Raw genomic sequence first — 24,551 nt, 5'->3', positions numbered from 1 at the left:
AAGGTCTCTATATCCAATTTTCAATCTTAAATTCTAAATCATGCTTTGAAACACAACCAGGAGGCGCGTTAATGTGTAATAAATTTGCAGGGATGGTAGAAACAAATTGCATTTGCTTTTTGTACTTTTATTTTGACTTCTTTAAGAACTGTAATATCCCCTTTACTGAGGTATTGTATGTTGATTTGAGATATTTTACCACTAAAGAGTTAAAAAAAAGAAAAAACACATTAAAAAAGTTAGGGATGTGAGAAAATGACCCGATATCCTCTGAAAAGACCCTTATTTTTTCAAAAACCAGCTGCCATCGGTGATGATGTAACAATCACGGCACTAAAAATACATTACTCTTTACTCGCTGGAGTTGGTTTCACATAAACAACGTCACTTTTACTCAAAACTATCTCACCATAGAAAGAGCACTTGAGGGAGTTATTTGAATAAATATTTTTTTTACTCTTTACAGCATCCTTTAAAAGCATGGAAATTAGGAGATGTTCATGAGGAGTTGTAAAAACGTGATCTTTGCCCTGAGGGAGCCTAAGAATCGGGACCGCCGTCATAACTAGAAACTTATTAAATATGAGCACAAAAAACACAGAATCTTTCTTTTGGGGAGTTTCTGCTGCATAATTAAGCTTTGTGAATCAATGCTCTGCTTTTGCATCGACTCCGACGTGAACTACTTGGGTGAAATGGATAATTCTCACTCAGCGCCAGAAAGAATTGTCAATGCGATGGCCTCTATTTGATATCTGTCGACCCACACACAAATACACGCACACAAAGACTCCTACGGCACATGCACAAACACAAAAAAGCAGCAGTCTCAGTCAGACTTGAGGAATTAGTGTCTCTGCGTGGTAGCAGCGAACGCTCCTGTCTGAATACCTCACGAAGAACGCAGCGCCAAAATGTGACAAATCTATCCTCTGCCAGTTTCCTGCTTCAACACACGCTCACCCCGAGCCAGAAACCCACACCCCACCCCACCGCCGCCCTCCCCGCTCCTCCCATGGGCCCCCTTCAGCTGGCTGAGTGTCTCTGGAGGTCGCCTCTGACGTCAGCAGCTCGCCTGGGCCGAGTGCCAGCCCTGTGGGCCCTTGATGGATGTGGTCGGCCTGAGAAATGCTCTGCTGTGTGCGGGGCGCACGGCGCAAACTCAGCCCGGCCCGCTCAAACACATCTAATGACCCGTAAAGACCCGACAGGCCCGTTCCCTCTGCCTGTCTTCTGTCTATCACAGGCCCCGATGATTAAAAGGAGACATATGTGAATATGAGTGATTTGTACTGCGAATGGCTGAGGCAATAAATAGAAGCCGCAGAGGCGCACTCCTCCTCGGCTCCGTTATACTGTGCTCTTAAAAAGGTATCAGCGTTTCATCGCAGACAGGGATAGCGTGCATGTGTGGCAGGCTGATCAGGATATCATGTGTGATTATGGTTTGTAAGTTAAAATGCATTTAAATGAGGCAAAGTTTTTAAAAACTACAATTAGGACTCTTCTTCTTTGCAGCCTCCTGAAACTTCCCGATGTGTTGCAGAGATACGGAGGGCTGCAGGGGTCTTGGTGCATGCGTTTCTGTGTGCACCCGTACCTGCAGGCCTGCTGCCGGTCTTCTTCTTCAGCCATCTGTCCAACGTCTCTGCACTCACGCTCTCCAACACAAATTCATCCAGCATCTGCGGGTGCAGCGAGAGGTAGGCCTTCACTTTCTCATCTGTCAAGCCTGAAGAGCGGAGAGAGAAAACATCAGTTGGTTCTTGAGTTGCACCACTTTACAAACTGTCAGGCGCAAAACCCCCCCCAACAAAACTGGAATTAAAAAAGCATAGTAGAAAAGCATAGAAGAAAAGATTAGAAAAGCATAGTATGGAAATCGCCCCTCGAACAAATGCTTGTAAAAGGCAGAAGTTTGTCTTCACCGTGAGGTGAGAATGGCAGTAACGGGCCCGAGGTCCAGATCGCTTGTTCTGTTTTATATCTTCTACACTTTTCATTTCCATGCTCGTGTCTCGTTCAAGTTCTGCTTCCATAAAGCACTTTGGACTGTATTCCTGCTTGAAAAGTACTATACAAATAAAGTTGAGTTGAGTTAAAGCTCTCAGATAGCCAGGCTAGCTCACTTATGTTTACTGTAAAGCTGTATCTCCGGGGATGGGAGCCCTCAGCACAGGCAGGAGGATAAAGGACGACTCGATTGTGCTTAATAGGCAATTAGGTTCTTGAGCGCTCGCTTAGTGCTGCTGTTTACTGTCTTTGTTGTCAGGGAAAAAAGCCATTTGCCGGGCCGCTGTTGAGGAAAAGTTGTTTTTAAAACACCCTCTGGCGTCTGAGAGGCAGTCGTGATGCGTTCAGAAACCATCGCGCTCGGGTCACTCATGTATGTCTAAAACAAAGGCTTGGAACCGCCGGCCACCAGTCGGCTCGGCATGGGTGAAGATACAATAGAAGAAGAAGAAGAAAAATTCCTGGAAAATATAAATAAATGCTGTTTCAGAACTGACTGATGATTTTATGGCACAGTACACAGTTATTATGTGTTATGAGAAATATAAAGAACTGTTGTTTTCAGACAGTCCTCATCATTGTTGTTACGCTTTCTCATGAAATTCCTGATTATCAGCAGCATAGGTGTAAAATTCCCTCAAGCGTGAATCACAGTGAGACGTGCAGATGTACTGTAAGGTATCAGTCACCACACACACACACACACACACACACACACACGCACACACACACACACGCACACACACACACACACACACACACACACACGCTAAATCCTATATGGATATCTGTGTAGTGGATGATGCAGGCACTTGTGAATAAGACAGCTGAACACGAGGGAAGCACACACTTGGCTGATGTGCCACGTGACAAAATAAAACCAGATGGAGGACAAAGAGGCAGCACATTTTTATTCACTTGCAGGTAACTTGCTCTAAAGCCCGCAGCAGAGCAACGACTGATTTCAGCTTCAGGATCACAACCTTCCTTGTTCTTGTCAACGCAGCAAGCAGCTACAACCTTTGATCTATTTTCCCTGAACGTCTCATTTGATCTTCCAACGTTTGGATTATCCTCAGATTGATTTTGTGGCACGTACGTAGGTTGAGCAGGGTCGCGGTTGAAGGGTAATAAGGCGACGAGGGGTGAGGGCGAGTTAGGAGGAGAGGAGAGGAGAGGAGAGGAGAGGAGAGGGAGGGGCGGGTTAAGGACGTAAAAGTCTGACGCTGTCCAGACACGAGACACTGCTCTTCAAGAGCGCAGCGCCTCACGAGACTCCTGGTCGGCTCTGACGCACATCGGCAGAATACAGCTTCATAAATCAGAAAAAAAAAGTAGTTCGGGGGGGAGGAGTAGGGGGGTGAGGTGAAAGTAGCTGCAGGGGACAGAAAGACACACGGAGAGAAGTGAAAAGGCAGCCCTGCAGAGAGACCCTTACAACTTTGTACTATTTGAAACACAAAGAGCGCTCTGTGATTAGCAACACCGCAGGAAAAAAAAAAGGGAAAAGAAAAACAAGGACAGTGTAAATTCATGAATACACAGTTTGTACCAAAGGATTCAGAAAATGACGTAGCAATCATATGTGTCCACATGCGTAAAAATAGTCAAATGTCCTACAGTATATCCATGGGCTAAAAGCATATATAGTCTTTCTGGATGTATCGCTGCGTTTGGACCACACGGGCAGAAAGAAACAAACAAGTAAACGCCTCACATCCCATGCAGGATCAGACAATGGCTTTCTCAAGGAGCCACTGTTCTTCCTGACACTAACGCAGTGATGAACTTTTGAAAAAGTAACAAGAACATGAAAGTAAACACCACGAAGAATAAAAAGGAGCAGTATCTGTCAGCTAATAAGTGTCAGGCCAGTACTGGTTTGAAAAAAACCTGACAACTAATCACATGAAAGGACCAATGCTATCTCTCTCTCTCTGTGCTTGTTGACTTCCCCAACCTGTCTGTGGCTGACAAATCCAAGGCCATTTGTTCTTCCTACTCGAGACATAAATAGCACAACAAGTCACAAATATATGTATGAGTTAATTAAAAAAAGTCTAAAAAAGGCACACAAAAGAGCTGTAGGTTTCATCAGTTCTTTGCAACAAGAGTAAATAGTTTTTTTGTTGAAAGCTACTTTCAGTAGTGCCAAATACTTTAATCTATTGTCGCTTAATATTAGATTTAATCAGATCAAAATCTTGAAACTCTGGTCAATATTCAAGCAAACAAGGTGCCAACTGCTCCAGGAACCCATGAAGCCACAGTATCCATATTCACGGAGCGCAGACCACTCAAGATGATTAAGTAATCTGATTACACCTATTTCCCCTCATGTATAAAAACTGCTGGGTGGAGCTGGTCGATGTCTGATATTTCTGTCTCTCATTGCACGCATTTGCTGGAGGTGTGGACTCAGACTTCATATGAAGCTGACGTTGCCACCGTGACATCAAACACTGTTTTATGAGATTCTGCTTAGAAAGAGTTCAGCATCTGGCTGGCAAAATCTTGTTTCTTTCTTCTTCTTTCTTTCCTCCAAAGAGCCAGATGTGACCATAATTGGACAATGTTGCTTCAGTTCATTGAGGTTTGCAGCTCCTGCCAAAGCATTGTAGCTGAACCGCTGGAACATCATCATATATTTCTTGTTCGGTTGTAGATTTGCAGGTGTGCCGACCCAATTACAGTCAACATTTAGCTGTGAAAAGATGCATAATTCCCAGATCCTGCCACGGCAAAACAAACCCATATCAACACCACTCCACCACCGTGCTTGACAGTCAGTACTAGGTGATATTCCTGAAATACTGTTGTTAGTTTTCTTTAAGAAACAAATCACAAATGTCTCCAATCTGGTCATGTCTATCCATTTAAAATTGTTCCAGAAGTGTTGCTTTTTTTTTTTTTTACATGAAACTGCATACCTAAGATATGCTACAATATTCTTTTCAGAGAGCAGAACTTTCCTTATAACCCTTCTAAACAAGTGAAACCCGTTTGTACTGCCAGCAAATGTAACATGTTGACATGTTAACCAAGGCCTGTAGAGTCTAAGATGTAGATCTTAAGATTCTTGAGTTTTCTGTGAGCGTTGCGTGGTCCAACCTTGGGCTAAACTTGCTAAATGTCTTCTCCTGGGTAGAAGAAATCTTCGCTAAGTTCGGTGCCGATTCCTTTGTTCCTCAACATTTTCATTTCACTTTTCACGTTTTATTTCTCGCCGGAGCCACAACAACTGTTTTGTTTTGTTTGTCTTAGGTTCAGATATAAAAAATATTAAATAACTGAATATGTGCAGGCTGAAGTCCCACAGAACTGGAAACAGGAGGAACTAGCACTCACTTTAGCTAGGTATAATAGAAGGTCATTACACAGATTCAAACATTTCACTGGTCACTAATAATGGTATAATGTTAATGTTAAGTAGATGTGTCTTCTTGAAGAAAATGCTACCTTGTTGGGTTTTGAATGGGGGTTTTGGGGAGTCACCTGCTCTCTCACAATATAACAAATCATGAGACAGTGAAATTATATTATTTTTCCTGATATGTAAAGCCTTAAAATTGAAAGAGTCTATTTTGTCTTTAAAATGACTATGAATGTGTGCAAACGTTCAGAGGAAGTTCACTGCGGCAGCTGCAGTATATACATCATATACCTGTATACATTTTATTTTCAGGTGAAAAGGAATCACGGGATAATAAGTGGAGAAAAAAGTAAAGATCGTCAATCCTTATTGAAGCACTCTATTAAAAAGTAGGATGATAAATGACTGCTTCGACCCAAAATCCCCCAGAGTTGCAGCTTGATGGTGATTGAAGTCACTTTTTCTGAGCATTGCTGCTACATTATAGACTTCCCCTTTGATCCTATCTGTCTTTAGAGCCATAGCTCAGCCTAATGTGACCGCAGTGACACTTCAAGCAGAGGGATATACGTCAGTGTCCTGGACCTGTGACTATCGTGGCTAATCAGAGGTGCAGCTAGATCTGTCCCACATGCTGCGGTCCAAAGTGGTTAACCCCATTAGAAACCACATGTGCTCGCTCAATCAGAGGAGAGGTTCCCGCGGTAAACGCAATTGCTTGGTCCCTGGTTTGACCAGGGAATATTTTTCTTCGATTCTGTCAGACACTCACTAAAATTTTCCTTCAGACTAGGGCAATGCTGCAGAGGAGAATGGCTTATGGGCGTCATCGTGATATGTTTCTGCTTTCATAAAAGGACAGTAAACATGTCTGAGATGGCGCTGAACATAAACAGCTCAGTTTGTACATCCCCAAAGCAGGAACACGTATCAAAACTTTCACCACCTTATTATGCTGCCATTGGATCTCACAAAACTTCAAAGATGTTCTGGCACTGAGGAGTCACGCGTTTCAAGGGTTATATACTTCCATCCTCACTGCAGTACACACTTCTTTTTAAGCCTTGATGCACTTTTGAAAAATACATGGATATACCTAGAAAATAATGATAATGTCATGAAGGCAGAATATTTTGGTCAAAAATCATCTAAGCCTTAGCCATTTATACAACCCTGTACTACCACAGGCCCTGGGTTTTGTAACAGTTGCTAGTTATAGTTAGGGCCCGAGCACTTACAGTGCGAAGGCCCTATTGTATCTGTAGGGAATTTTTATTTTTTTCCTCGTTTTTTTTTTTTTTCATTTTTATTTTTCTGACGAAATGAGGGCCTTTTTGCCCCACAGTACGGTTTGACGTACATGCACGGAAATCGGTACACACCTGTATCATGTCACGACTTAAAGAAAAGTCTCTTGGCACCATGGCCGAAACCGAACAGGAAGTCGGCCATTTTTAATTAATCGTGTAATTTTGGCGCAATTTATGCCATTTCTTCGGCCGTTTCTTCGCCCGAACCGTAACGTGCACCCAGGTGTGTTATACATCAAAATGTGCGTCTCGATCCTGCAACGATGCGCATTACTTTTCTCAGTCAAAAGCGTTACCGTGGCGACAATAGACGCCAAAAAGCGCGCCCCCCCTTCATCTGATTGGTCCATATTTGATAGTTCCTACTTTCTGCCATAACTTTTGAAAGGTTTGACAGAAAGACTCGTGGGTGGTGTCATCGGACTCGGTTTTGAGTCCTTGAACATAATTGGTGCAAATTAACCCCGCCCTTTCTTATGATTGGTGTATATTTGATAGTCCCTATTTTCTGCCATAACCTTTGAATGGTTTGACAGGGAGTCGTGGGTGGTGTCAGCCGCTAAATGTCCAGGCCTGAAGAATCTACATGCAAGTCATACAAGCGCTTCCCTGCAGGACGCATGAACGTGCACAAGGGTGCGAGGGCCCGTTCATCGCTGCTTGCAGCTTTAATTTGGATTGTTGTTGGAATATTTAATTTTTATTATAGTTTATTTAACCAGAGACAAAAAAACAACCTTGAGATTTAAAATCTCTTATTCAAGAGTGTCCTGGCCCTGTTTTGATGTGGCTCTGCGATAGGCTGAATATAAATAAGCTGATTGGTTGGATGGTTGAATGGATGGATGGATTATTGCTGGATTATTCTTGTTATTATTATAATAAGTAACCATGACAATGGGAACATTACTAGCAAGTGGACGCGGTTCATTGAGCTATCAACAAATACCCGGACTGAGCTCTCAGATCCCCAAAGAGTTCAAGAAATACATTATGGCACAGCGTTGTGGTTGTACAGTAGAAGTAAAGCAAGAAATAACCAGGATGTTTAATCCATTTTTGTTTTCCTGGAGAATGAGAGCATTTCCAGATAAAGTGGATACCCTTGAAGTAGAGTTCTGGGTTTCACAGAGATGTTGCTGCAGAAGCATTACCAACTGCAACATCTCTCCACCAAGTGTCAGACTGCAAACAGAGTGGCCAAAGTGAAGGCAGTGGGATTACACTGCCTGTTAATTACAAATGTTGGTATCCAGGACGACTATGAAGAGGTGTCTCTGTACTCCAGATGTTGAACTCTTAGCTGGGACTTTTCACCCATTTCATACACAGAGAGCATTATTGGTAAAGGTGTTTATCCCGCTATCAGCTCAGTTTTTGCCTGACTACAAACAGCGTGGAATTAATTCATGGCATTCCTTTGATATTTCACCCACACTTCCGTGTGGAGAACACCATCTTTGATAGGATAGTGAGGTGTTTCCCAATAGCGAGCCCTCGACCACCAGTGATGGAAAGAGAACAAGAAGGTTTACAGAAAAAAGCTGAAAAGCAAAAACATCCATGAAAACATCCATGGTCTCAAGCAGAAGGGGTTCAGATTGGACAAAGCCTGGACACATCCAATGAACTAAAACAGCTAAAACAAAGATAAATGATTGCAGGTGGACACCTCTACAATCACCTGGATTTCAGACTTTTTCCAACAATCCGACCACAGGTCCTTTGACGGGGATGACGGCTCAGACTTCCAGTTCATCGTTTAGTGCAGCTGGCGATGACGGAGTCCCGCCATCTCCAGCGATCACAAGATGACTATACTGTTGTGAAATGTGTGGACAAGAGGCTGAGTACAGAAAACTGGTGGTCTTCTTTTGTAGCAGGTTATGAACAAAATTCCGTCATCTTGAATGAACACGTCAGAGAAGACAACTGTGCTTGGTAGAAGACTACAGATACCTGGGTGTTCAGCTGCACAAATGCCCAAGCTGGAGGTGCAACACTGAGGTTTGCAGGAAGGGACAGGGCTAACTGTACTCCTTAAGGAAACAGATATCATATCTTCTATATACTGTACATCTGCCGAAAAAAAACCCTCAAAAAGAAGGATTAGAGTTAGAGTTCGCTGCACAAAAAAACAGTGTTGCAAAAGACGCTAAATATACTCTTTCGGGTTCATTGCAGTCAGACCGCCACAGAAGATAATTGTATCCGAATGCTAAAACTCTTTAAATTCATTCCTTGAAGTGCTTTTTATTACAGCATATTTCATGACCGACTGACTCATTACTACAATTTCCCTTTGAGGATCAATAAAGCATAATTGAAATTAATTGAACTAAATCCAAACATTTGATTGATTTCATCACGTGACTACTGACAAACTATTGATCCTCTGCCCATCCTTCCCCCTCAAAGATTCAGCCTTTCATCGATGGCATTCTCGACATCTCCAGCCAGTCGGTGAACTTTCTGTTAAAGCCATTAGGTCTTTTATGTTTATGCTGGCTTTAAATTTTCCGTATTATGTAGACTGTTCAAAGTACACAGCAGAAGATTATTGTCATTTCTTTCACATATTTATGATTAGAGTACTGGAAAAATGATTTAGATACTACCTTGCAGAAAAAACAAAATCTACAATCTCCTATTTCAATGTTACTGGAATGCAAGTTGAAACATTTTAACAACAGAATAAAATTCATATATTAAGTTCATAGATGTCTTATCCAGTTTAAGTGAGTGGCGGTGTATTTTTCATTGCTTCTTATTTTACTGTGCTTAACAGAATTTAGGGCTGTAATCTTTGGGTATAATGTGCGTGGGCACTAGCCGATGACAACTTGTGAGTGTTGGAGACAATAGTAACAGCAATCAGTTGAAATCGCATCTTCTGTCTCTGCTCTTTTCTGTTTGCCTGTCTGCCATATTCAGGTTCCCGCCAACAGAATGAGGACTTTAACAGGAAATCTGCCGATGCAGCACCATCAACTCATGTGGTCTTGCGGAGGCGTGTTTACTTCTGCTTTAGAACCCAACTGCTGTGAAGCAATCTGTATAACATTTTATCTTGTTTTATTTATTTAATCTTCTTCATTACGTCATTCTGCGACCCACTTCAGATACAGTTTGCCTTTTTCGACACTGCTGTTGCGGTGCAGCACTAAAAGATATTCCTAATGACTAATATATTTATCCAAGAGCTTACTACCTATGCATAACTGAATAAGTCAGGTTTTATGGTTGTAGCCGGTGAGATGGAACAAGTTCATCTCATGCTTTAAATAGATTTAAATATGTGGTCCCAAACGTAAGCGCCGGGCCAAAGACAAGCTCACAACATTTGGTAGCAAGTCAATTAATACAGTAGGAAATACTGCAAGTACTAGTCACATCACAATCAGTTCAATAAAATTGACTAGTTAGTTAGTGGCTGAACTCCTCGTTTATACCGTCTCAGTTCAGCAGTGATGATTGCAAGCTGCTAGAACAACTAGTTAAAATCGTGACAGCCGCCATCGCAACATAGTTGCTTGGCTGTTATTAAATCGCACTTGCATTAAATATACTTCACGTTGAGCGTGATATGTCTTTCTGCATCAAAAGTACTTTGTAGCTTCGGGTTGGTCACGCTTTGATTCGATCCGATTCGATTCGATCCGATATTGATTTAGGTTACTGTTAATAAAACTGTTTTTTTCAGCTGTTGCATGACTTATATGACTGTCTAGTTATGCAACATATTAATACTAGTATTATATTGAGATTCAACAGCAAGTATTGGCAGCTAATGATGCTGTAAGGACCAATCAGCTCCCAGAATGCTGATAGAACTGCTTTCAGAAACATCGTGTGGGTCAGAATTATCAAATAGATCCAGGGAGGAAACAGAGACGGATGAAATCAATTATTTTTTCCCCATTTATGAAAATTTGGTTTTTAACATTTATGCAAATGTAACCCCAAGACAGTATATAAAGCAAAGAAATATAGACAATTTATGCAATTACAACTGAAAACTCTAATGTTTTCATACCTTTAAACATATTTAAAGGCAAAAACATGGCACCAGTTATTCTCGTGTCCAACAAAATATTACTTTTTTGGGCATAAACAAAAAAGTACCAAAAGTTGTAATGTAATGATGAAAAAAAATAAATAAATAAAATAAAAAATTTAAATCAATCTTTAGACATATGAATCGATTTTTAGGAATTAATATGAGAATCGATTTAAAATCGGAGAATCGATCTTTTCAACACAGGCCTAATGGCGTTGGTGGTAGCGTATCCTGACATGCACCTCTCCAAATGTAATTAGGGGTCGCATTGAAGCAGGCTGCAAGAAACATGATTGGTAGATTCAATTTCGAATTCCCCGCCGCTATTTCTCCTTCATCGTTTTCAAGTTGGGTAACACAATAGTTTTTGGCGATGTCTGTAAAAACAACTGTTCAACTGTTATCAGCTCGGGCCAACAATGGACGAGCCATTAGTCATGTGACCCGTTGGTTTTGAAGCCTCTTTGTCGTGGTACTGCGCGCAGTGCCGGCTAACCCAACTGTGTGTTTATCAAAGCTAGCACCGCATTCAGTCAAAAACAGCTGTAGAACTGTTGGCAGGTTGTTTCAGTAAGCTTGGTAGCATGATGATTATGGATGAGGAAATGATCATGCCTTGCCATTGACTCAGACAACTATCAGTCAGCCATATTAGAAATAAATGCATTGCTTATGTATAAATTGCCCTAATCTGGTACAAAAAAATCCACCACCCTCAGAATTGTCACGCATGTGAAATCAAACGATTGAGACCAAAATGTTTTTTTGAAACCAGGCTGTAAATATGTTTTTTTCTGCTCTAAAGCTGAACATTTTAACACGGGAGTCAATGATTGCCAGTCGAGGAACTACAACCCCGAAGTTAGATCGTTGCTGCTCGGCTCCAACTTGTGTAAAATATATTTTATTTGTTCCGTTGCTATGTCTGAGTTACATAGAGGAAGTAAACAAAGGGAAACTTGGCACTAGAGAGAAATAACCTGCACTATCACCTAGTGGTTGGTGGAGTAATTACAGAGCCAAACGTAGAAATAAAAATGCCAGAGACTGCGTAGCTGCCACATAGAAGCATACATCCTGCTAGTGTTACAATAATGATTTATAATACTGAAACAACATCCCTTCCCCTGACTGAAGCTCAGAACATTTTCTGAAATCGTTTGATAAACCTACAGTCCATTAAAGTGCCTTAAAATCAGCTTAAGTGCAGCAGTCAAGTAAAAGTCATTAGTAACTCCTCGGTTCTGTTTTGAAGCGAGTTGGAAACAGAATTGGTTTGTTTCATATCATGCTTGTAACGGGCTAAAGCCCAGTTGAAAGTGATTTCTGAGGCTGACTCAGACTTGGGCTTCCTGTGTAAAAGTCTTGAGTTTATGCAGCTAAGTATCGTTGCATAACACTTATCTTTACACCACACCCTGGGACTGGGAAGGGAACGCCAAACCAGTAACAGTCTGTCTGGGTCTCTGCACTCTCACGTCCAAGTTTCACTATGAAACCACTCCTCTTTTAACAGAATATACTTGCACAAATAGCATGGCTGGGGTGTTTTACACAGTGTTAGCACCAGTTTGTGTCAGTATGGTGGAATTTCAGGTATCAAAAAAGCCCGAAAAACACTTCGGAACAATAAATTCTTGAGAGTTACAATTCCCGTTTACAAGCGTTTTTATTAGGGAAATCAATTTGGCTCACTCTGATTTTATATGGAAAAAGTTAATGGCTTATAGAGATCCTGTAAACTAAAATTCACTCCATTTTACAATAAAACGGGCTTTCAGTATCTTTGTCATGCTGTGTATTAGCACAGCAGTGTTAAAAAACGGAAACACACAATAGCGGTATAAAAATCTTACATGGAGAGATATTGTACGTGTAACCTAATTTATATAATAAAACTTTGAAGGTCTGTATTCAATTTATAAAAAACACACTAGGGCCATTCCAAGACTGTTTTCCATGATGCAGCTCGGAAGAAGAAGCTCCTTTGTAGGTCTGTCTTCAGTTTTTAAACGAATTCTGCAGAATCCCTCGTATATTGCCCAAAACAGCACCTTCAAAATAAAATAAAATTATGAATGGCAGAAAATGAGGAACACAATTTTCTCAACCTGTGAGCGTATCTGCTTACGATAACGAGGTGCTGGTGCACATCTGTCTTGTTGTTAGAGGTGCGACAGAGCCCACGCTCCATGTAGTAGCCAGATGTTGAAACATTTGCATAAACAAATGACAAAAATTCTGTGCAATGAAATTGTCGTCTTGTCAAATAATTTTCTGGGGAAAATTGCAACAAGACTGCTGCTGTTTGTTTGTTTATTATCCTTTCATCCATCCATCCATCTATCCATCCACCCTTCCATTTCCATTTCCTACACCCACTTCATCCTCTTTTGGGTTGTGGCCTTTGCCAGCTGTCACTGAATGAGAGGGGCTGTTTTTATTATTGCTGTGCTTATTATCATATATTCTTATTTCAGAAAATCCTTTTCATTTATGCCCCAGTGTGCAACCTTTTCTGTGTCGCTGCTTTTATGAAGTGAGCACGGTGTTTAAAATTTGCATTTTAATTGTAAGAGTATAACTAATTAAATGTTTTTTTTAAAATCATGAAACGGCATAGGAAGTTTGCAGAGCAGATAAAAACAACAACCCCGTCCAGCCTTCCTGAACCGCTTATCCATTTTTCCATCGTTAAAGCCGTTAGCTCTGGGACAGTTGGGTGCAGAGATGAAGAGCGTCTTCAGCGCGCCTGTCAGACGACACTGAGAAGAAAAGTCTACGTCAAACTCCGACGAGGCCGGTGTTTAGTGAGCAAGATGTTCCTTCTCTGCGACACGCAGATGAAAAATGCACATGAAAGGAAAGGGGGAAAAGACCACTTCTATTGAAGCGCCCTCCTTCTGGCAGAGAGTCAAGGGCAAGCTGCCAAGGTACTACTTTTCACTTTCCTGACATGAAGCTGAGGCAGGAAAGGGGAGAGGTGGGGGGGGCTGGGGCTGCTGTTGGCTGCGTGCGTCAGCAGGTCCGCCTGGGACTCCCTTGCCAGGAGGTGGGAAGAGCATGTGGTTCTTATCTTATCTACGGGATGGCTGAAGCCCAGTTAGACTAGACGGGATGTACCAAAAAGTGAATGTAAGGAGCATTTATGGGTACAAGTCGGGAACCGGCCTACTTTACATATTTCAAGGGTGCTGAATCCAAAAAAAACGGTACCCGAGCAAAATTTTGAGTTTTTGACCTTCTAATTTGCATATCAAAATGGCCGCCAAACTGCCTGTCTTGCTCAGTCGTTGGACCATTTTCCCCAAGTTTTTTTGTAAGTAGGCATTCAAAGATGATGAATTAAGTGTCTAGATCTATAGTCTAGGGTCAGAGCAAGGATATAGTGGAGGCTCAGTGCCTTTTTATGTATATATATATGCAAAATACCAACTTTTAAGGTGAAATTAAGCATTATTTGTGTCATTTTTAAGGCCGACATAAATATTCAGTCAATATCACTCTTAAATGTTACCAGTGTGTATATGATATGTGATGTATTCCATATTACATAATAATCAAGAAAAACACCATTGCAAGTTGTCTGAGAATTCATTTTTTTATGCAAACAAAGCATAATGCTCTTAATTCAAAAATCGAAAAATTTAAGTGAATAGGGAAAAAAAAAACATGAAACTTCCCTTGAACAGTTCTACAGATCAGATCTTGTTTCTGTATATTTTCTTTCATGTTTCTAGCTGAATTGCTTTGCTTTCATCTCTCTTCTTCTGTAAGTTCCATAGGTCATTTGTTTTGGTAAATTGTTTTTATACCTTTCTAGTTTGCTTGTGTGCCATTTGTCTTTGGAATTTCATTTTGATTAGTATTTCTTTCTGCAGTCCTTTTCCAAGTTCTTTGGTTACCCATTGCCTTGGTATGCTTGAGGACTACAACTCCACATTTAAACAAGGACATTGGTCATCACTATGACATGTACACATTGCAGTGCATAACAGCCCCGATTTTCGGCATTTGGCTATAGGTGGCTGTAGGTGGCTGCAGGTGGCTATAGGTTGTTGCAGGGGGCTATAGGTGGCTGCAGGTTGCTATAGGTGGCTGCAGGTGGCTATAAATGGCTGCAGGCGGCTATAGGTGGCTGCAGGTGGCTATAGGTGACTATAGGTGGCTATAGGTGACTGCAGGTGGCTATAGGTGGCTATAGATGACTGCAGGTGGCTATAGGTGGCTGCAGGTGGCTATAGGTGACTATAGGTGGCTGCAGGTGACTGTAGGTGGCTGCAGGTGACTATAGGTGGCTGCAGGTGGCTACAGGTGGCTGCAGGTGACTATAGGTGGCTGCAGGTGGCTGCAGGTGGCTGCAGGTGGCTGTAGGTGGCTGCAGGTGGCTGTGGGTGGCTGCAGGTGGCTATAGGTGGCTATAGGTGGCTGCAGGTGGCTGCAGGTGGCTATAGGTGACTATAGGTGGCTGCAGGTGGTTGCCGGTGGCTATAGGTGGCTGCAGGTGGCTATAGGTGGCTGCAGGGGGCTATAAGTGGCTGCAGGTTGCTGCAGGTGGCTATAGGTGGTTGCAGGGGGCTATAGGTGGATGCAGGTTGCTGCAGGTTGCTGTAGGTGGCTGTAGGTGGATGAAGGTGGCTATAGGTGGTTGCAGGGGGCTATAGGTGGCTGCAGGTTGCTATAGGTGGCTGCAGGTGGCTATAGGTGGCTATAAATGGCTGCAGGTGGCTATGGGTGGCTGCAGGTGGCTATAGGTGGCTGCAGGTGGTTGCCGGTGGCTATAGGTGGCTGCAGGTGGCTATAGGTGGCTGCAGGTGGCTATAAGTGGCTATAAATGGCTGCAGGCGGCTATAGGTGGCTGCAGGTGGCTATAGGTGGCTGCAGGTGGCTATAGGTGACTATAGGTGGCTGCAGGTGGCTATAAGTGGCTGCAGGTGGCTATAGGTGGCTGCAGGTGACTATAGGTGGCTGCAGGTGACTATAGGTGGCTGCAGGTGACTATAGGTGGCTATAGGTGGCTGTAGGTGGCTATAGGTGGCTGTAGGTGGCTCCAGGTGGCTATAAGTGGCTGCAGGTGGCTATATGTGGCTGCAGGTGACTATAGGTGGCTGCAGGTGGTTGTAGGTGGCTATAGGTGATTATAGGTGGCTGTAGGTGGCTATAGGTGGCTGTAGGTGGCTATAGGTGACTGCAGGTGGCTATAAGTGGCTGCAGGTGGCTATAGGCGGCTGCAGGTGGCTATAGGCGGCTGCAGGTGGCTATAGGCGACTGCAGGTGGCTATAGGTGGCTGCAGGTGGCTATAGGTGACTGCAGGTGGCTATAGGTGACTGCAGGGGGCTATAAGTGGCTGCAGGTTGCTGCAGGTGGCTATAGGTGGTTGCAGGGGGCTATAGGTGGATGCAGGTTGCTGCAGGTTGCTGTAGGTGGCTGTAGGTGGATGAAGGTGGCTATAGGTGGTTGCAGGGGGCTATAGGTGGCTGCAGGTTGCTATAGGTGGCTGCAGGTGGCTATAGGTGGCTGCAGGTGACTATAGGTGGCTGCAGGTGGCTATAAGTGGCTGCAGGTGGCTATAGGTGGCTGCAGGTGACTATAGGTGGCTGCAGGTGGCTATAGGTGGCTGCAGGTGGCTGCAGGTGGCTATAGGTGGCTGCAGGTGACTATAGGTGACTATAGGTGACTATAGGTGGCTGCAGGTGGCTATAGGTGGCTGCAGGTGACTATAGGTGGCTGCTGGTGGCTATAGGTGGCTGCAGGTGGCTATAGGTACCAAAGCGTGTGAAACTGTTACGATCCTCTTTGCTGTTAATTCACCTAAGGCAAAGGGTCCTCAGTGATGGGACTGACCATGCTATGTACTGATCTAAATATTCAACTTTGTACGCTTCATGGTGGTCTCTTTTTGATTATTTTTCCCTATTTACATGGGGTTTTAGAGAATTTAGAGAACAAATGCTTAATTTGAAAAAAAAAACAAAAAAACAAAAAAAAAACATGAAATCTCAGACAACTTGCAATGGATTTTTTTCTTTGTTATCATATAATATGGTGTACATCATATGTCATATCAACAGGGGAAATTTCAGAGTAACTTTTATTTAATATTTATGTCGGCCTTAAAAAATGACACAAATAATGCTTAATTTCACCTTAAAAGTTGGTATTTTGCATATATATATACATAAAAAAGGCACTGAGCCTCCACTATATCCTTGTTTGACCCTTGACTATCGATCTAGAAACTTAATTTCCTCATCTTGATTGCCTACTTACAAAAAAAATAGGAGGAAATGGTCCAATAACTGTGCAAGATGGGCAATTTGGCGGCCATTTTAATATGCAAATTAGAAGGTCAAAAACTCAAAATTTCACTCGGGTACCGGTTTTTTTGGACTCAGCACCCTTGAAATATGTAAGGTAGGCCGGTTCCCGGCTTGTACCCATAAATGCTCCTTACTTCTTATAAAAGGCCTTTTTTCTGAAATCCGTCTAGACTAAGTGTCCAGCTCTGACATTCAGCGAGCAGCAAAGAGCCAACACTAAAAATTAAAGTGCTTGAACTCACTCTACGAACCCCAACTCTCTCACCTAGCATGCACACACGACCCCGACCATGTGCATTTGCAGGCAAACCCATGAACGTACACTCGGTGCTCGCACACCTCAGAGCAGCTGAGGGTGAAGTCACCTGTGAAGCTAAATCAAGACGTCAGCCAGCGAAAAAGGTGTCAAATGGAGGAAAAAAATGCTGTTTCACATGTGGTGAGAGCAAATTCCACTGCACCAACTTGTAAGCTCACACTTCACACTTGTTACGCACACACACACACACAGAGGGAGATTTCCATGGAAAATATAATCTACATTATTTCCACCTGCACGGTTCAGGTCAAAAGGCACAAAGGGTCAAGGCTATAAACGGAAGAATGAGATGTAAATAAGGCATGTCCCTTGATCCAAATGCTAATAGTGAGGTCACAGTCAAGCTCTCCAGCGATAGTTACAGACACACAGCTCATACGAGTTTTCTTGGGCTTTTCCTTGACGATATGGGAGCTGAACAGCTACTGATGGCTTTCAATCATTCATAAAATGGCGCTGATAATGAGCATTAACAGCAAAGCTGCAGTTACCACTGCCTCGGATTGCCAAAACTAGCGGTTTGATGTATAAGTCCCCCCCCACCCCGCCTCCCCAGAACGACATCAGTAATCGTGGATCATGTTCTCCATTCCACATCTGGTCTGATGCTGAACTCTGCAGCCGCTCCTCAGAGAGGCCTGAGGGGACCCAATAATGAGAACCACAGATCCGTGCTTCTTCTCCAGAGCCGTGCTCTTTTATGAGCCTTGACACAAGGACAAGTTGTGAAGAAATCTCTGTGCATGTGGCCTTTTCTCCATCCTCTCAGATACCAACCCTTGACAAGCTGACAAGAGGTCACCGGACGGCTTGAGGAGAATGTCATTTGTTTCCCCTCTCACATTGGACAGTGTGTCCTGATACGGGTCCAAGAGAAGGGCTCAAATGCCAAAACAAGTTCACTTCAATTTTCTGACACATTAAATCAACACTGAATATAAGTCACAATATAAATCTATTCGCCCTGTATAATTCCCATCTTGGAATTATTTCGTTTTTCAAATCTCAATTTCAATTTTAAAACAAACACTCAATAATCCTTTGGTGTTTTTCTTTTCCGACACTACATGTATTAGCATTTCATGACAACGCTGGGAGAAGTGCTCACTGTGTCAGAGCATGTGGTGAGGCAGGAAATGTCTAATGTGAGCACTTCCTGCCTGACAATGCAGCTTTCTTCACCAAGTTTAGCAAATCGACAACAAGCAATCCTGTTTGAAAATGCCTGAGAGATCGGATTAGGGCTGACCCCGCATGACCTCTCAATCCCACCAGAGTCGTCCAAAAAAATAACAGGCATACACAGATACATAAATATTTTACTGATCGGCTAAAAACCAGCCACCACATCTTATTGTTTGGAAATATAATAACAAACGGAGAGTGAAGTGAGACAACCGTAATGACAAATTGGAGCGATTCTCTGAGATGGGCCGAGTCTGCTGGACACAGACGTGATCATGAAAGGGAGATAAAAAATCTCTGCCTGATAAATGAAAAATAAAAAATAAAAATGTCCCATGTATAAAGCTGTCCGTTGTTATATACTGACATATTTAAGATGATAGGTTACATTTGTAATATTTTCAGAAAACATTTAAGTTCTCTAAAACATATTGAGCTGAAGATGGTGTGTTTTTAGTGACTTTAAAAAAAATAATTTTATCCTCCGACATTGTATAATTAAATTATGGTCTCATCCAAAACCAATCAAAAAGGAAACAAGGAAGACGGAAAACAGCGCATTGAGTTAATCCTGCGTTTAACCCGGATTAACTGAACGCTGGACAGCAACTGAGCAGCATGTTAGTGGGCAATGATACGCACACAAACAGCTCCCGCAGATGCAGAACTGAACAACCGATGATGAACTTTGTCTCACTTGACTTTGTGAATGACTCATTCATTTAAAAAAAATAGCACACGATATTTAGTGTCATAACGTGGCTCTTCCCACAGTAGTTCTTACTTCATGGTACATGACTCCCAGGAGCCACAGCCACCCATATATACTGTTGTTTAGTAAATGAAAAGAAAAAAAGAAAAAAAAACAGGACGTAAGCTTTGTTAAATCTGATGTTCCTGCCCTTTTATGGTAAGTATGAGGGCTGGACACCTACATACTGTACCTCAATAACACATTCCATGACTGCACTTTTACTGCCATATGTGTACTTCGGCATAATTCAGTATCTCAGGGCCCAAACTGTTAACTTGTTATTACAGGGCTGCCACTAAAGGTCACTTGAAGTCTCACAAAAACAGATGCAGCCACTGACATTATTCATGTGCCACACAAACACTGCAAGTTACAATCACGATCAATAAATAAAAAATAAATCACATAACTCCTGCGCTGCACTTTTCCACCTATTCCCCAGCTACCAGCATAACATGCATCTTCACTGATAGATTTCACTGGCATGCACAGGCAAATATGCAAATCTAAGGTGAACAGCATGGGGAAAAAACATATAAATGTGTTCATTAAGTTTTTTTCATTTTTTTTCTGAATTCAACCAAATTATAATTTGTGATTTCCTTCTTCAGCTGTGACGGTAAATTAAATTATTGACACACATACTTAAACTCATATTGTTTCAAAAATATACAAACTAACCACAAGAACTGGTGTGGAAACGTTTATGAATTTTAAGACAGAAATGATCAATCAAATTTGAGGGATGGTGGGAAGTGAATTATGTCAGTATGATGTATGATGATGATAATTGATCAATATTGTCCCTGAACTCACATTTCTTAAAGAATATTTTTTCTTTTTTTTTTTCTTTGCTGCAACCTAAATAGTGCCGCTTTTACACTGTGTGTTTCCTCCCAGGTCTCGTGTGCAGCTCTGTGCCATGACTGTCCCCTCCGTGACACAGAGCAGCTCCAATCCGAGATGGGATCCCTGACCATGTTCCGTAAATTATTTAAAACCCCCGTGGAGACGCGGCCGTTATCTTCTGAAATTAAGTCCTGCCTAACCCTCCAACGGAGTCCCCACCCATGCACGTCTTCCATCAAATTGTCATTCATAAAGTTGGATAGACAAATGAGGGAAAATAACGCAGCGGCGCTTGCAACATCCCGGCTGAACCCGCGTTTTGCGCTCTATACTTTTTGGGGTAAATTCGTCTATGATTTATGTTTTTCTTTTTTTTTTGTGCTTGCAAGAAATACATACTTGCGCCCAAGAAACAGTCCGTTAACCTTCTGAAACAGCTTGTTGAAGACGGACCATCTTCCATGTCGGATTGTGAGCGCAGGAGGAGAGAAGAGCCTCGGAGAAAAGTGCGCTCTCTGCAGCTGCAACTTGGTGCGTCTGGGTGCGATGCGGGGGGAAAGAAAGGGAAAGAAAAAGGAAAAAAAAAATAGAAAAAATATGGCAAAAGAGGGGAAAAAAAACTATTCCGAGACGTGCTGGGGGTGATAGTGTCCTTAGGTTTTGGGGAGGGCACCCAGGAGAGCAGAGTGCCGCCGCCCCCCGTCCTCCTGCACCGCTGCCGAGGCTGGATGATCCGTCCGCCTCCTCGGCGTCCTGGCTCCGCTGTGGATGTGCAGCAGCAGACTGAGCGCAGCGCAGACGTCGGACTCGTACAGACGGAGAAAAGGGAGTAAACACACGCACACATACACGAGGAGGGGAGGCAGAGCGCCAACGCACATCCACGCACGGCGATCCGCTGTTATTTTCAAAATAAAAGCCCCCAACACCGCATGGCGCACGATCACGTCCAAATTCATTCAGGTGAAGGGTTGAAACTCAACTCCGTGCCACCACCGTGCCAAAAACACATTTATCATTTGAATATTTTTTATTGTAAAAATTACAATTCGTTCTGAGAACCACTTTTTTCCTTATAATTCAATAGTCTGAAAGACAAACTGTCCTCACTTCCCGTATTTTTGTGCATTTGACGCTCCAGCCTGCTCTTGACGTCTGAGCTCTTGCCGTTCCTGTTCCTGAATGTGGCTGGTGAAGCCTGATTTATGGTCTGCGTTAAATCGACGCAGCGCCATCGCCGTAGGGTTTCGGCGTACGATGCGCGTCGCCGCGTACCCTACGCCGTAGGCTCTGCGTTGCTGTAACGCAGAACCATAAATCAGCTTTTAGATCCCCGCAGCTCTCCAAACACGCGTCGCTCCTTCTTGGTCCAGCGGTGAAGAGGGAGACGCGCCAGGCTCCACACTCCAGCATGCCAGGACGCACACATGTGGCTCTTACAGGGGAGCGTTTTCTGACTAAAAAAGGTGCCACAGCGTTTGGAAAACTCGCTCTCGTGCAGGGCATCTCTTTCATTTCTGCTCTTGAAGTCATGCAGACTCTGACCTCTGGCCTCGAGGGGCAGTGGGAAGTAAAATCCAAGTTCGATCTGTTGAGTTACTTTGCAAAATGAAACTTTCTGCGCATTCAGAAAGCCTTTGACCCAAAGTCATTACGTTGATAAAGAAGAACAGATATTCTGATACTAATAACTGATATTAAAATATATATTTTGGGATTTTCTGATATTATTTTGTCTGAAGTTGAACATTATAATTGTAAATACTGACTGTAATTGGGTCATTTTTTATTTGCCATTGTTTCTTAAAATTTGCTCGGGTCAGTGATAAGCGCTTAGAAACAATTTGCATTTTAACAGCCGCTATATAAATAAAACTGAAATAAAACAAATCAATGTAATGCAAAGGCTAAACTCTCCAAATCTCTGCAAAGACTTTATGTCTGCATTGGCAGTGAAATACTGAGACATGCTCTCTACAGTCCTGGGGCAGATCCTGTGCAGATGATATAGACCAATACCATTGTGACAGTAATAAAACAATCAAATTATGTTCAAATTTAGGTCAACCAGAAGAACATTTGGCATTCTGAAATTACCGGAGAAGACTGGATGAAAAAAAAAGCACACTCATTTAGCTTCTACTGTACCATGTTAAAATTAGTAAATGGCACAATTAAGGTGTGAAACCCCTGAAGACACAGTGCAATGCCGGATCTTTTTGACTTCTTTGCAATTATTTTCATTTTAAAAGCTAGCACAAGGAACACATTGTCTCTATTTCTACTATCAATACAAAAGGGGCACTTAAACAAACAAAAAAAAGCTATCAATGCCACAAGTGTAATCTGCCTTTGATTGTTGAAGCAGGGAAACAACTTCAGACCCCCAAATGAAGTGAGCTTCATATCTCTGCAACCTTTGCAGATGTGTGTTGGTGCCATCAGCTCCCAGAGCAGCTGAACGGTTTTGACTCTGCAACATGATACAGCATAAAGTGTGCCAGACTCGCTCAGGGCTGCACCATCACATACAGATCATATCGAGACAGAGGGAGGTGACAGCCTACGTCAGCAAGTGTATCTGACTATCAATTACTGGCATGCCTACACTTGTGAGCAGCTGGCCCATTCACAGGTCACCAACAACATGATGGATTCTCTCTGATGCATGCAGCAGCTTTTACTTTCATGTCGGCCCCATTAGAAAATCTATTAAATGTAGAAACAACACATTGCTTAAAGTGTCGTCTCTGGTGCTGACTCTTGATAGCTTCTGAAATGAAACATGTATCTGCTGACACAAAATGCTCATATAGTGTTATTTTCTAACGGCTAGGAATAAAGGAAATCAAATGGAGTTGGTGGTAAAAGGGGAACTAAGTACTATCAGCCATTTTACTTAAAATAAAGCAAAAAAAACCCCACATTGCAACAGCATCATTTTATTATACTCAATAACATTGTATTGATCCCAAATCCGAATAAAGATTGTGCACTATAAATTCATCTTTCATTCATTTTTAATTCCCCTATGAACCAATTACAGCTCAACTTTTGTCTCGTTAACTTGATATGACTTGTTGAAATACACTTTTCTGTATTACAGGCTTGCAAAGAAAAGTCCCCCAAAAGTTGGGGCTAATAAATAGGTAAATGAAACAAACAACCATGATGCTGATGTCATTTCACACATATCGTGTGAACGGGTCATTGTAACGAGGATTATGTGCCAAACAAAAATGCAGAACCTTTTAGGATCAGAGATGGATGGAGAATCTCTGAAAAGAATCATTAAAAAGTTGTTATTTTTTAACAGTCTTCCTCAATGAAAGATGGGAAGGGAATTATATGTATCTACATTGTGATTAAATGATTCCAGGAATCTGAGGAATTCCTGGAGGGATTTCAACCTGCGAAGGACAGGAGCGCAAGCCTAAGCTTGACACCCGTGATCGTAAATCCCTCAGGCGTCACAGCATCAAGGCCTGTCATTCATCAATAGCTGAGATAAGCACATGAACAAAGGATGACTTTGGAAAACCTTTGTCGAGCACTGGAATAGTGACATTCACACATGCCACTTAAAACTTTCCTGCCCATTAGAGAGGCCTTATGTTAACCTTGTCTAGTGGAAGCGTTGACATCTCTGGGCTCGGAGGCTGCTGGGATGGAGGCATCCACTGTGACCACACAAATCAATACTCCAGCTCTTTTTTTCAGAACAAGAATGGGAGCTGTGTGGTCCAGATGAAGATGAAAAGGCTCATCCAGACTTATATCAGAAGATCTCTTAAAGTTCTGGGAAGAAAAGTAAAACAAGATTTTAAAAGCTGCCTTTAAAATGATTATTATTACCAGACTTTCTTTGGTTTCACTTAACTCGACAATGGTACACTATCTGCACATCTTATACCGACAAAGCTGAGGAAGAAGGATGAGGATTCTTTTGAATTATTTTAACAAACTAAAAAGATGATCTATACGTATGCATCTCTTATTTAAAGGAAGAACGGGCCAAAATCACCCCCGACATGCTTCACAGCTTGGTATCCTCAATGTCAAATACCTTTAAACTGTTGTGAGAAGGAATGACAAAATGGTTAAAGCATCACTGTTCAACTTTTTTTGTTGCAGTTCTAAAATGAAACAAATGAATGAAGTTGAGAGAAGAAACATCTAATATCTCCGGTTTGAAACTTCGGTTTGTAAAAAAGAATAATAAGCTAAATGTTAGGAAGACCATTCTTTCATTCATAATTTGAACACTTGAACATAATTGTGATGTTATATTAAACTAGACAGTCAAGGCAATTTAATTTGTTAAAACATTTTCTCAATGTGAAAAGAGAATTTATTGTGATTTTTAT

The 24,551-nt window shown here is 42.2% G+C and overlaps 1 protein-coding gene across 5 annotated transcripts in view; it reads right to left on the bottom strand.

The window, feature by feature from the left end:
* pde10a (phosphodiesterase 10A) overlaps positions 1 to 24,551 on the bottom strand; it is a 77,069-nt gene that overhangs the window by 31,689 nt on the left and 20,829 nt on the right. For 3 of the 5 annotated variants that reach the window (XR_009784404.1, XM_061746003.1, XM_061746004.1), the window contains exon 2: positions 1,601 to 1,732. Coding sequence is in view for 4 of the 5 variants with exons in the window: in XM_061746003.1 (XP_061601987.1) it covers positions 1,601 to 1,732 (132 nt within the window). In the remaining variant the exon portion in view is untranslated. Of the gene's footprint in view, positions 1 to 1,600; positions 1,733 to 20,583; positions 20,992 to 24,551 lie in introns of those variants that run through there. The other 2 variants (XM_061746005.1, XM_061746006.1) reach the window with 1 other exon arrangement.

This window comes from Cololabis saira, chromosome 17 (genome assembly GCF_033807715.1).
Source record: "Cololabis saira isolate AMF1-May2022 chromosome 17, fColSai1.1, whole genome shotgun sequence".
Lineage (NCBI taxonomy): Eukaryota > Metazoa > Chordata > Actinopteri > Beloniformes > Belonidae > Cololabis > Cololabis saira.
This window is presented reverse-complemented; position numbering and strand designations above follow the sequence as displayed.